The 13,111-nt window shown below is 48.2% G+C and overlaps 1 protein-coding gene across 1 annotated transcript; it reads left to right on the top strand.

The window, feature by feature from the left end:
- Positions 1-1,417: 1,417 nt before the first annotated feature.
- On the top strand, positions 1,418-9,605 carry CES3 (carboxylesterase 3; the record flags this gene model as incomplete). Its single annotated transcript, XM_079724042.1, is given in 7 exon segments — positions 1,418-1,442; positions 8,840-8,907; positions 8,909-8,990; positions 9,151-9,220; positions 9,327-9,400; positions 9,403-9,431; positions 9,435-9,605. Coding segments are annotated over 7 exon segments (519 nt in total).
- Between the last annotated feature and the right edge of the window lie 3,506 nt (positions 9,606-13,111).

The following is a 13,111-nucleotide window of genomic DNA, read 5'->3' as shown; positions in this document are numbered from 1 at the left end:
ATTCACCCATTTTAGGTGTACAGTTTGATAAATTGGGATAAATGTATAAGACAACCACCATCACATCAAGTTTTAGGATGCATCCATTGCTCAGAAAAGTGCCTTTAGGGACTTACCTAGTGGTCCAGTGGTTAGGACTTCGCCTTCTGATGTGGGGGGTGCGGGTTCGATCCCTGGTCAGGGAGCTGGGATCCCACATGCCTCGTGGCCAAAAAAGCCAAAACATGAAATCGAGGCAATATTGTAACAAATTCAATAAAGACTTTAAAATGATCCACATCAAAAAAAAAAAAAAATCTTTGGGGCTTCCCTGGTGGCGCAGTGGTTGGGAGTCCGCCTACCGATGCAGGGGACACGAGTTTGTGCCCCGATCCGGAAAGATCCCACATGCTGCAGAGCAGCTGGGCCCGTGAGCCATGGCCGCTGAGCCTGCGCGTCCGGAGACTGTGCTCTGCAACGGGAGAGGCCACAACAGTGAGAGGCCCGCATACCGCAAAAAAAAAAAAAAAATCTTAAAAAAAAAAAAAGTTCCTTTACGCCACTTTGCACTGCCCTGACCCTGGTCCCTCACAACCACTAAATTGCTTTCTGTTGCTATAGTTTGCCTTTTCTAAAATGTCATAGAAATGAAATCTTTTTTTTTTACCAGCTTCTGTCTCTTAGCATAATGTTTTTGAGATTCAACTAGTAGTTCTCTTTTCTTGCTGAATAGTATTCCATATATGACATGCCACATTTTATCCATTCTTCCATTGATGGACATCTGAGTGATTTCTATTTTTTGGCTATTTTCAATAAAGTTGCTATGAACATTTTCAGACAAGTCCTTGTATGGACGTATGCTTTCATTTTGTAAATAGTAAATAGCTAAGAATGGAATCACAGGGTGATATGGAGAGTGTATGCTTAACTTTTAAAGAAAGTGCCAAACTGTCTTCCAAATTGACTGTTCCATTTTTGCACGCCCACCGGCCATGTAGGTGGGGTCCAATTGCTCCAGACCCTTGCCAACACTTGGTCTTATCAGTCTTTTACATTTGATTAATTTAATGGGTATGTAGTGGCATCTCATTGTGGTTGGTTACCTGCCTCTCTCTCTTTCTCAGTCCCTCTCTTTCTCATGAGGCCCTGAATGTACCTATGTGTCAAGATTCTGGGAGAGGGAACAGCCCCACCAGGAAGGCTTCCAAAGAGGATTCAGGAAGCTGCACTGGTTATTTCTGGCAGAAGTTTGATCCTCAGGCTCTCCAACTCGAGGTGCCAGCTGGAACCCCAAGAGAGGATCTGGCACCTAGTCCAGGCATGACCCTCACCCTGTCCCTCATTGAATCAACACATCCAACTCTTTGAATCAGCAAATATTTGCCAGTGCCTCATACTCTCCACCCATCCCCCCACCTCCCACTCCCAGCCAGCCATGTTCCTGACACTGAGGCCCAGAGGTAAGTCCTACCCCGCCTTGGAGTGGGAGTCTCCCAAGCCAGCACAGAGACAGACACCCTGAGAGACCCTGTCCTGACACAAGAACAGGCTTCCATTGGCTCTGGTTTCTTGCCTCGTGTTTTCACAATGTAACCTCACTTTAACCCTATGAGGTTGGTTCCTGTTATCATCACTGTTTTATGGATGACAAAACTAGGCCCAGAGCTGTGAAGTAACTTGTACTAGGTCACACAGCTGCCACTTGGCAAAGCCAGGATTTGAGTGCAGGAGGTCTGGCTCTTAAGTCACATCTTCCCTGCATTTGGAATGGGATTCGAGTTGTTAATAGCAGTCTTCCTGCCCCCTTTCCTCCATCATCCCTCCCCTGGGTCTCAGGGCCACTGGAGGGTAGTGCCCTGCCTCTGCCCTGTCATTTGAGGGTCCTCCAAGAGAGCAGGCCTACCTGAGAGTCACCCCCAACATACACCCTGGGTATCCTCAGTCCTCGGGCCCCTTGGCAGAGCTGCTCAGGCCCAAGGCGCTGAGGCTCTATAAGGGCATCATCCAACCACTGTGGAAAAGAGCTTGTTTGTTTTTCAGAACATTAAACACAGAATTATCATATGACCAGCAATTCCATTCCTACCTATACAGCCAAGAGAAATGAAAACATAGGACCACAGAGAAACGTATAAATAAATGTTTATAGTAGCATTATTCATAATTATAGTAGTAGTATTCATATAGTAGTGTTGGTAGAAACAACCCAAATGCCCTTTAATGAATGAATGGATAAAAAAATTGTGGTGCAGCCACAGTGAAATATTATTCGGCCATGAAAAAGGAATGAAATACTGATATGTGCTGCAACTTAGATGAACCTCAAAAACGTGGTGCTAAGTGAAAGAAGCCAGACACAAAAGGTTACATATTGTATGATTGCTTTTATGTGATACATCCAGAATAGGTAAATCCATAGAGGCAGACAGCAGATTAAAGGTTATCAGGTCATCAGGGGATGGGGGTATTGGTGTGTGAGGTGAGGGGGGGTAGGGGTGGGAATGAAGAGTGACTACTTGATGGGTACAGGGTGTCTTGCTGGGGAAGTGAAAGAGTTTTGTAACTAGAGAGATGTGGTAGTTACACAAAATTGCAAACACACTAAATGCCACTGAATTGTATACTTTATTAAATGGTTTATTGTATGTTATGTGAATTTCCATAAACTGTAAATTTTTCAGCCAACTAGCTGTTTACTAAATATCCACGGTGAAAGCTTTAGCCATGGAAAGTAACTCATATCCCTTATGGAGACCTCTCCACGTCGTACGTGTCGCCATTGGCGTAACACTTTCTGAAATTGCTCTGCCGATTTAAACTGCCACCAGCAAAGTCTACGGGTGTTTTGTTTTGTTTTGGAAGTACTGCGCGGCTTGCAGGATCTTAGTTCCCCAGCCGGGGATCAAACCCATACCCCTTGCAATGGAAGCGCGAAGTCCTAACCACTGGACCGCCAGGGAAGTCCCTGGAGTCTACAAGTTTCATTGCAACTTTACCAGCATTTGAAGACCACCATTTTTAAATGTCAACTTTTTAAAAAAATATAAATTTATTTATTTATTTATTTTTGGCTGTGTTGGGTCTTTGTGGCTGTGCGTGGGCTTTCTCTAGCTGCGGCGAGCAGGGGCCACTCTTCCTTGCGGTGCGCGGGCCTCTCAATGCAGTGGCCTCTCTTGTTGCGGAGCACGGGCTCCAGGCGCGGGGGGCTTCAGCACCCGCGGCTCGCGGGCTCCAGAGCACAGGCTCAGCAGTTGTGGTGCAAGGGCCCAGTTGCTCCGCGGCATGTGGGATCGTCCCAGACCAGGGATCGAACCTGTGTCCCCTGCATTGGCAGGCAGACTCTTAACCACTGCACCACCAGGGAAGCCTAAATGTCACCTTTTTTAAAAAATGTAATTTACACACCATAACATTTACCCCTTTAAAGTGTACAGTTCAGTGGTTTTTAGTATACTCACAAAGTTGTGCAACCATCACTACTATCTTATTCCAGAACATTTGCATCAGCATCACCCCAAAACAAGCCAGTACCCATTAGCGGTCACTTCCCATTCCTCCCCGCACCGCCCCCCCAAGCCCCTGACAATCACGAATCTACTTTCTGTCAAATCTATGGATTTGCCTATTCTGGACATAGAATAGAATAGAATCATACAATATATGGGTTTTGGTTTTTTGGGGGGGGTTGTTTGGTTTTTAAATATTTGTTTATTTATTTTGGCTGTGCCAGGTCTTAGTTGCAGCATGCGGGAACTTTTAGTTGCGGCATGCAAACTCTTAGTTGTGGCATGCATGTAGAATCTAGTTCGCCAACCAGGGATGGAACTGGGGCCCCCTGCATTGTGAGCTCGGAGTATTACCCACTGGACCACCAGGGGAATCCCAGTATATGGTTTTTTGTGTATGACTTCTTTCATCTAATATAATGTTTTCAGGGTTCATGTATGTTGTAACAGATATCAGTACTTCATTCCTTTTTGTGGCTGAATAGTCTATTGTATGGATATACCACATTTTGTTTATCCATCCATCAGCTGATAGACAGTTGGGTTGTTTCCACGTTTTTGGCTATTATGGATTCCCCTACTAAGAACATTTATGTACCAGTTTTTGTGCAAACATATGACTTAATTTCTCTTGGTTATATACTTAGGAATGGAAACTCTGGATCATATAGCAACTCTTTGTTTAATCATTTCAGGAACTGCTGAACTGTTTTCCAAAGTAGCTGCACCATTTTACGTTCCCACCAGCAATGTGTGAGGATTTCAATTACTCCACATCCTTGCCAATGCTTGTTAATATCTTTTGTTTTGATTGTAGTCATCCCAGTGGGTGTGAAGTGGTGTCTCACTGTGGTTTTGAGTTGCACTTCCCTAGTGACTAAAATAGTGAACATCTTTTCATGCACTTATTGGCCATTTTTATATCTCCTTTGGAGAAATGTCTTCTGAAATCTTTTGACCATTTGGATTATTTGCCTTTTTATTGTTGAGTGGTAAAGATTTACATATATTCTAGATACAAGTCTCTTATCCAATATATGATTTGCAACTATTTTTCCCATTCTGTGGGTTATCTTTTCACTTTGTTGACAGTAACCTTTGCAACACAAGAATTCTTTATTTTGATGAGGTTTAATTTATTTTTTCTTTTGTTGCTTGGCCTTTTTGTGTCATACCTAAAAAATGATTGCTTAATCCAAGGTCATAAAGATTTACCTCTATGATTTCTTCTAAGAAGTTTATAGTTTTAGCTGTTATATGAATGAATTACATTCATCTGAAGTTAATTTTTGTATATGGTATGAATTAGGGATTCTTTTGCATGTGGTTATCCGCTGCCCCTGCATCATTTGTTGAAAAAAACCTATTCTTTACTTATTGAACTGTCTTGGTGCCCTTACTGAAAATCAATTGGTCATGAATGAAGGAGCTTGTTTCTGGACTTTCAATTCTACTCTGTTAATTTTTATGTCTATCCTTGTGCTACTACCACACTATCTTGATTACTGTAGTTTTGTAGTAAGTTTTGAAATTGGGAAGTGTGAATTCCCCAGCTTTGTTCTTCTTTTTCAGGGTTGCTGTATTATTTTGCCAGAGTTGCCATAACAAAGGACCACAGTCTGGGTGACTTAAACAAGAGAAGTTAATTGTCTCACAATCCTAGAGGCTACAAGTCTGAAATCAAGGTGTTAACAGGGTTGGTTCCTTCTGAGTGTTGTGAGAGAGACTCCATGCCTCTTTCTTAGTTTCTGGTAGCCTCACACATTCCTTGGCTTATAGATGGCATTCTCCCTCTGGCTTCACATTGTCTTCCCTCTGACCCATCTGTCTCTGTGTCCAAATTTCCCCCTTTTACAAGGACACCAGGCATATTAGACTAGGGCCCACCCCAATGATTACCTCTGTAATCATCTTAATTTGACTAACGGCCTTATCTTTAAATAAGGTCACATTCTGAGGTACTGGGGGTTATGACTCCACATATTTTTTATGTGGAGACACAAATCAATCCATAATAATTGTTTGGCTATTCTGGGTCCCTTGCATTTCCAAGTGAATTATGATCGGCTTGTTCATTTCTGAAAAAAAAAAAAGCAGCTGAGATTCTCATAGGGATCACACTGAATGTATAGATCAGTTTGGGAAGTATTACCATTTTAACAATATCAAGTCTTCTAACCCATGAACATGGAACATCTTTCCATTTAGTTAGGTCTTCTTTAATTTCTCTCAATTATGTTTTCTAGTTTTTAATGTACAGTCTTGTACTTCCCTTATTAAATTTATTCCTAAGTATTCTATTCTTTTTGATGCTATTGTAAATGGAATGGTTTTCTTAATATCATCTTCAGATTGTTCATTGCTAGTGTACAGAAACACAATTGGTTTTTGTATATTGATCTTGTAGACCAACTTTTTAAAAAAGTTTTGCTACTTTAGCTTCTGTGACTTTAGTTTAGTCCTTTAATTCTTAGTGAAGATTAATGTCTCCCTTTGGGTATACACTCTCTGTGTTTATTCATCTGTGGATTTTCTGTTCCTGCTCTTACAAAGATTAACAAAGAGCCTAGGAGCCATGAAATTAACTTTAATAACTTTAACCTTTCCATCATGCTTACTCTGTCAGGGCCTTTAACGCAGTCCACACAACAATCCTATGAGGCAGGATATTGTCACTCCTTTTACAGATTAAGAAACTGAGAGGACTTCCCTGGTGGTCCAGTGGCTAAGACTCCATGCTCCCAATGCAGGGGGCCCAGGTTCGATCCCTGGTCAGGGAACTAGATACCACATGCCACAACTAAAGATCCCACATGCTGCAACGAAGATCCTGCACACGGCAATGAAGATTCCATGTGCCGCAACTAAGACCCAGTGCAGCCAAATAAATAAATAAATAAATAATTTTAAAAATAAACAAGAAAGTCTGAATTGTTTAAAAAAAAAAAAAAAGAAACTGAGACACAGAGAATTTAAGTGGTCCAGGTTATGCACCCAGTAAGTGGCAGAGCTGGGATTTGAACCCAGAGACTGCGCCATTAAAACTGTAACCAACATTTGATTTTAAAGACAGTGGTTGAACTTTCCCTGTAGCCCCTGCTACAGCACCTGGGGGTCTTGATGTTATTCTATGAAAATATTGAACAAATTCTGAGATTGCTGTTAACCACTTGCCTGTTGTATTTGGTGCTTTTCCCTCCCTCCCCAGTTTGAAGTTTATTTTGGGGGGTCTGCAGACTAGTGGGTTTGGCCACACTGGGCTCCGTGACGAGCTCATGGCTGCAGGGCTGTGAACACTTGCCTACTCCTGGCTGGGAGCTGGGTGGGAAGGTGCGGGTCGGGGAGCATGGGCGGCGATCAGGCTGCGCTGAGAGGGTCTTGCTGTCCCTGCAGGGCTGGGGTTTCCTGGATAAGTTGGGTCACATGAGCCTGGAGGACAGGCCTGCCATCCTGAGGCCCTACTTGGCAGAAGACAGGAAGGGGTAGTCCAGTGGGGCCGAACCCAGCGTAGTCTCTACTCCTCCCCTCTAGCACCCACAGCTACCTACCTACCACCAAGCCCTGTGGGTCAGATGCTGAATTTTAGTTCTATCCATGAATCCCCTTGGACATGAGTCAATGTGGTTCTCAAAGGAAGGTCATCACCATCATCATCATCACCATCATTTTCATCATAGACTGCCCCTTGATGAGCACATACTCTCTGCCAGGAACTGTGTTGTGCTGAGCACTGGGACAGGCATTCATCTCCTTCGATCCTCATTACAACCCTGTGAAGTAGGGACTTTCATTATCCTTATTTTACAGGTGAGGAAACTGAGGCTCCAGGTCTCATGATGGGTAAAGGGCAGAGGCAGAGCTTGAGCCAGTTGTCTGATCCCAGAGCTTCAGCTCTTCAGATTGCATTGTCAGATGTGAAACCAGGTGGACCTGGGGTCAAGCCCCAACCCTAGCTACTTGTCCACAGTTATCCTAACCCCTCTGAGCCCATTTCTTCACCTGTAAGTGGGGATGATACATCCCACCCATGTGAGCTGTTTAAGAAGGATACTGGATGCTGCATTTGAAGAGTCTACCAAGGAGCTGGTATCCAGGAGGTGCTCAGTCTATGTGCATTTCCCTTCTTTGAGACCCCCCAGAGCCCTCCTCATTCACACAACCTCATCACTGCTCTCTGGAGCTGTGGGGAGTGCCCATGATTTGTTCTCTCACTAACTTCCTGGTTAACGTTAACTGAGCACCTGCTCCAGGCCAGAACACTGTGCTTCACATAGGCTGCCAAACAAACTTCCAGGGAGGAACTACCTTTCAGAGAGGCTCAGCAACCTGTCTGAGGTCACACAGCCAAAAGTGATTGCAGAGCTAGCATTTTACTCCAGATCTGACCTTATCCCTCCCAGACACCATCTAGAACCCCCAAGGGCGGCAAGAGGCTAGCTCCTGGCACATGAGCCCTGGGACATGTGACAGGCCAGGCAGGAGGGTGTGGAGCTTCTTGGGAGGGTCTGCTGTGGCTGTGGGACCTGAGCAAGCCTCTTGCCCCAGGATGTGCCCACTGAGGTGATGCCACCATCATAAATGAGTACCTACACAGCAGCTCAGATGGACAAGCCAAATGAGAAGCCTTCCAGGAATTGATAAGCAACGTTGTCATGAACATTGAATTTTTCCAGAAACCTCTAAGGTAAGCCTATCCCTATCTACCTGTCCCACCTTTCCCACTTGGGACCAGGAGCTGAGTTATCACAAATGACATGGTGCCAGGCTCCACTGCTACCCCCACTCTCCACTTCCTCTCAGGGATGCAGTGTCACAGCAATGAGAGGCGACTCTGGCAGGGCACTCTGCAGAGGAGAAAACCAAGACACAGAGAGGTGCAGTGACTTGCCAAAGGTCACCCAGCAGGACTTATCACCAATTCTCAGGGATTCAATTGACTCATGAGTGATTTCTTCTGCTTTCAGCCCTTCTCCTGGGAGAAAAGTCTTGCTTCCTCCAAATCTCATGGCTAATCTCTAACACAGTCCTAGAACAGCTCCAGGTTCCTGTCTTTGTGACCTCTGGCAAATACCTAACCCTTCTGTGCCTCAGTCTCCTCGTTTGTAAAATGGCAATAATAATATATAATGAGCTAATCCATAGGTTGTTATGAGGATAAAATAAACAATGACACATAAAGCACATGGAATGGTGCTCAACACCTAGCAAGCACTCAGTAAAGGCTTGCTGTTCATCATTTTGTCATCATCATTATTATTACTGGTATTGGTGTTATGATGAGCCTGGCTTACCAAAGATAGGACCTGACCAGGCTGTGGGTATCTACTTCTCATCCAGCCATCTCTCCACAGATTCTGGGGTCTCCATCTTTTTCTATGAGTTCCAGCATCGACCCAGTTCTTTTGCGAAGATCAAGCCGGGCTAGGTGCGGGGCTGATCATGGGGCTGAGAAGACCTTCATCTTCGGGGGTCCTTTCCTCATGGATGAGAGCTCCATGCCGGGTGAGGATGAACAGACACAAGATCCTTCGGCTGCCGGCTCCACCAGGGTAGGGTGGGGCATGCAGACACAGAGGTCTCAGGTCATCAGAGGGGACCCTTGAGTCTCCTCCAGGACCCACATGACCTTGATCCAGGTCTGTCCCTCTCATAACCTTTCCAGAAGCCACAGAGAAGGAGCAGGAGCTGAGCCTCACCATGATGGCCCCGTGGACCCACTTCTCCTGGACAGGGTGAGTAAGCAAACAGGCATGCCTGGCTTTGGGCCTAGACTACTCAGGTCTGCCTCCCAGGGAGCAATAGAGGAGACCTTTGTCTTCATTCATTCCTCCCAGCCAGGGATGCCAATGGCAAGGGGCTGCCTCCTTGGCCCCCATTCAACTGTTCAGAGCAATACCTGGAAATTAGCCTGGTGCACGGGTCAGCCAGAAGCTAAGGAAGGCCTGACAGCAGTTCTGGGCAGAGACACTTCCCACCAAGATCTGGCAGTGGCAGCAGAAGCAGAAGGGCAGGAAGGCCCAGGAGGAGCTCGGAGGCAGGTCCTGGGTCTTCTGGGCTGGGGGCCAACCCGAAGGGTGGCCGCGTCCCAACAAGGCAGCCTCCTTCTCCTGCTGCTAGGAGACTTTAACCCAAACCAGGCTGATGGGTGGTCATGTCCCTTAAAGCATCAGCCCCTCCATGACTCCTTTGACATATCACCTACTTCCCATCTAGGGGGCCTTTGCCCAAACTTCTCCCTCTTCCCACTTGCTTCATGGAGAGTTCCAGCTCATATCTCAAGCTCCCCAGAAGACCCTCCTCCTCTAGGAAGTCTTCCCTGCCTTCTCTGGGCCTGGGCCTATCTGTGTCCATTACAGCATAGCGCACTCTAAGCTAGCATTATCAGTGTCAGTGTTTCTGTCCTCCTCTGAGAAGCTCTCTGAGTGTGGAAATCAGCCTGACCCCACTCTGCATCTCCCATAGCAGGATCAGTCAGGACTTGGAATCAGAGGATGCTTGGTGAGTAAGTGAAAGACTGAGAAAGTGTGAGAATGGTGACTGTTGGACTTGAACCCAGGCCCTTTAGGCACCACAGCTCCGCTTAGCTCTGCACAGGTGTTGTCCTCCCTGACCAGAAGAGTGGGCGGACTCTGACAGCAGAGACCTGGAGTCAGAGGAGTCCTGAGGCATAAGGGGATCCAGCCAAGAACGGATCTCAGGCCCCAGAGGCCTCTGACTAGGGCTGAGGGAAGTCCCTTTGTCCGTGCTGTCCAGTCTTGGCCCTTGTACAAGGCAGAGCAGAGTCCAGCAGGGCCAGAGCCCTGACCCTTGGACGTGAGATGCAAGCTTCCCAGCACCAGCACCTCACCCCTTTATGGCCTGCCTGGGCTCTTTCCTCCCCCTCCAGCTAGGGAAGATCACCTTCTGGGGTTGCTTGGCACAGGTCGTGGAGCACCCACCGGGACACAGGAGAACAGGTTGGGGTAGGCATCTGGACTAGTGCATCAGTCAGGCTGTTGTCACAGAGGGAAGACGAGGTCTACCCACCCAGGCTAAGACAGGTAAAAAGCAGCCAGAGGTTTGTTGTTGTTGTTGTTGTTGTTTTGCGGTACGCGGGCCTCTCACTGCTGTGGCCTCTCACGTTGCGGAGCACAGGCTCCGGACGCGCAGGCTCAGCAGCCATGGCTCACGGGCCCAGCCGCTCCGCGGCATGTGGGATCTTCCCGGACCGGGGCACGAACCCGTGTCCCCTGCATCGGCAGGTGGACTCTCAACCACTGTGCCACCAGGGAAGCCCAGCCAGAGGTTTTTGAGTGGGGGGCACACATTTCTGTTTTTGAGGATCAATGCACCGTTCCCTTGAGAAATCTGGATTTTAATACATATCACAATGACTTCCCCTGCCTGCGCTGAGTCCCATCCTGCCAACTCTGGTCCCACATAGACCCTTCCTCAGTCTGACTAAGTTCCTGGCTGCTGATGGTTACATGAAGAACACTTGCAGGTGAGACCAGTTCTGTCTGGAGAAAGTTCATTTGGGGCAGAAAAGAGAGTCACAAACCAGAGGGGTTCTGAGTCGTGCCCTTCCTCTGCTCAAAAGCTCCCTGTCGTCCCCGGGGCAAGTTCAAGTTCTTTACACACCATTGAAGGCCTCCTATTCTTCTCCCCTTCTTTCCACCAGGAAACTTGCCCCCACAAGCTGGTAAGAGAGCCTGACAGGTTCAACAGGCCCCATTCACAGTGTGTCACAGGGGACGCAAAGGGCTGTAGGCGCGAGGAGGCATAGACCAGCCCTGACTTGGGACAGGGAAGGGGGGACATCTAAACTGAGACCTCATGGACAAGCAGAAGTTGCACAGGCCAGAGGAGTAGGCTCGAGGGGTGGAGACAAAGAGGAAGGGTGTTCCTGGTAGAGGCAACAGCAGGAACAAAGGCCTGAAGGTTGAGATGTGCTGAGAAAACACAGTTCTGTACGTCTGGAGAGGCCAGCAAGGACCGGACTGTGAGGGCCCTTGTGGGCTGGACTGGTAACCCGGGGATGACATGAAAAGGTTGGAGGTGGTGGGTGAGAGTGGGGACAGGGCGAGCAGGGAGGGGGCCAGTGCAGGCTTCCGGGTAGGTGGAAGGCACTGGTGGGCTCTAGATTTAGAAGCGACAGGCAGACCTGGTATCCAAGGGGACACAAATGTGGGAGAAGGAAGACTTCCCGGGGCTGCCTGGAGGTGAGCAGGAGCAGCTGGGAATCAAGGGCTCGGTTCTGACCATCCTGGATGTACAAACAGGCTTCTTCCTGCGGGCTTGAGGGTGCAGCACACCTGGCAGCCACGGGGAGACAGGGGTTGTTGGGTGGGAGACATCACCAGCTTTGGTGTCACCATTGCCAAAGGGCTCTGAAGGGGTGGGCAAGCCTGCTGGTGAGGCCTCAGACCCTGTCTCACTGCCAACTTTCCCTGCCTCTCCTCCTCCTCCCCCCAGCTTCTAGGATTTTCTCCTCACGGGGAGGGAGGGGAATGGCCTGGCACGGCCCCAGTGGCTTGGGGGAGTGCTCAGACAAGGGGCGCTCCTGGGATTCCAGTCTTCTTGCCTCTCTATTCTCCCTTCCCTGGGCCACTACTCACGGAACTCCCCTTCCCTGCTGGCCAGGGCATCCTCCATCCACCGATGGCCCTGCCCCAGGACCCAGCAGCCACAGAGCGGAGGGGAGCAAGCTGGGGCACCTACACACTCAAACGGAACAGGCCCTGCAGGGCAGGGACTGGAAGACCCAGGGAGCCTCTCCGTGGCAGGGTGACAGGAAGGGTCCTGTGTGCAGTGTGAGTGTGTGAGCACCAGGGGGTACTGCAGGATCAGATGTGCACACCTGCACCCAGCCACCAGGCAAGGGACTGGTAGATGCTCCCATTAGACACAGGCAAGCATGTACATACCCGGCGCCAGACGTAGATATTCACACACATGAGCAATCACACACACACACACACACACACACACACACACACGCCCTCACTAATAGGGTTCCAATCCAGTTCAGCAATTTCCTAGATGTGTATGTTTGAGCAAGTTAGTTAGTTTCTTTGTTCCTTAGTTTTCCCATCTGAAAAATGGGGGCAATGATAATGTTCCCCCTTTATGGATCTGCTGTGAGGATTGAACGATAATCAGCTGTCAGCATCCAGGCCATCCTTCTCCCTAGTCTCCAGGCCCCATTAACCCCCAGCACCATCTGAGACCCCAAAGAAGTGAACTCCGAGCCAGGTCGTAGCTCACTTTGGATGATGTAGGCTCCTGTGCTTGCAGCCACTGGTGGGCCCAGAACCATGTTCTCTGCCTTCACCCCTGACCCACCTGCGGAGCCAGCTCCAAGCACAGGCTCCTTCGCTCTCCATGGCCTTGGCTTCACCCTGTGGACTGGCCTCTAAGGACACCCCACCCCACTTGTCACACGTGTCTGTGTGTGTGTAAAGCCCAATCATGAACCAGATGGAGCCTCAGTCTCTGCACAAAAATAGAGGATGCCGGGTGACTCAGGAGAAGAGTCACCTGTTATTACATATCAGAATCTCAGGTTCTTACCCCTAAGATAATGTTGTCCCAGGGCCACCTGGCTCACCCAGCTACCTGTTCAACATTCCCTGTGCCCCACG

Source organism: Hyperoodon ampullatus, assembly GCF_949752795.1.
Source record: "Hyperoodon ampullatus genome assembly, chromosome: 18".
NCBI classification, from domain to species: Eukaryota; Metazoa; Chordata; class Mammalia; order Artiodactyla; family Ziphiidae; genus Hyperoodon; species Hyperoodon ampullatus.
This window is presented reverse-complemented; position numbering and strand designations above follow the sequence as displayed.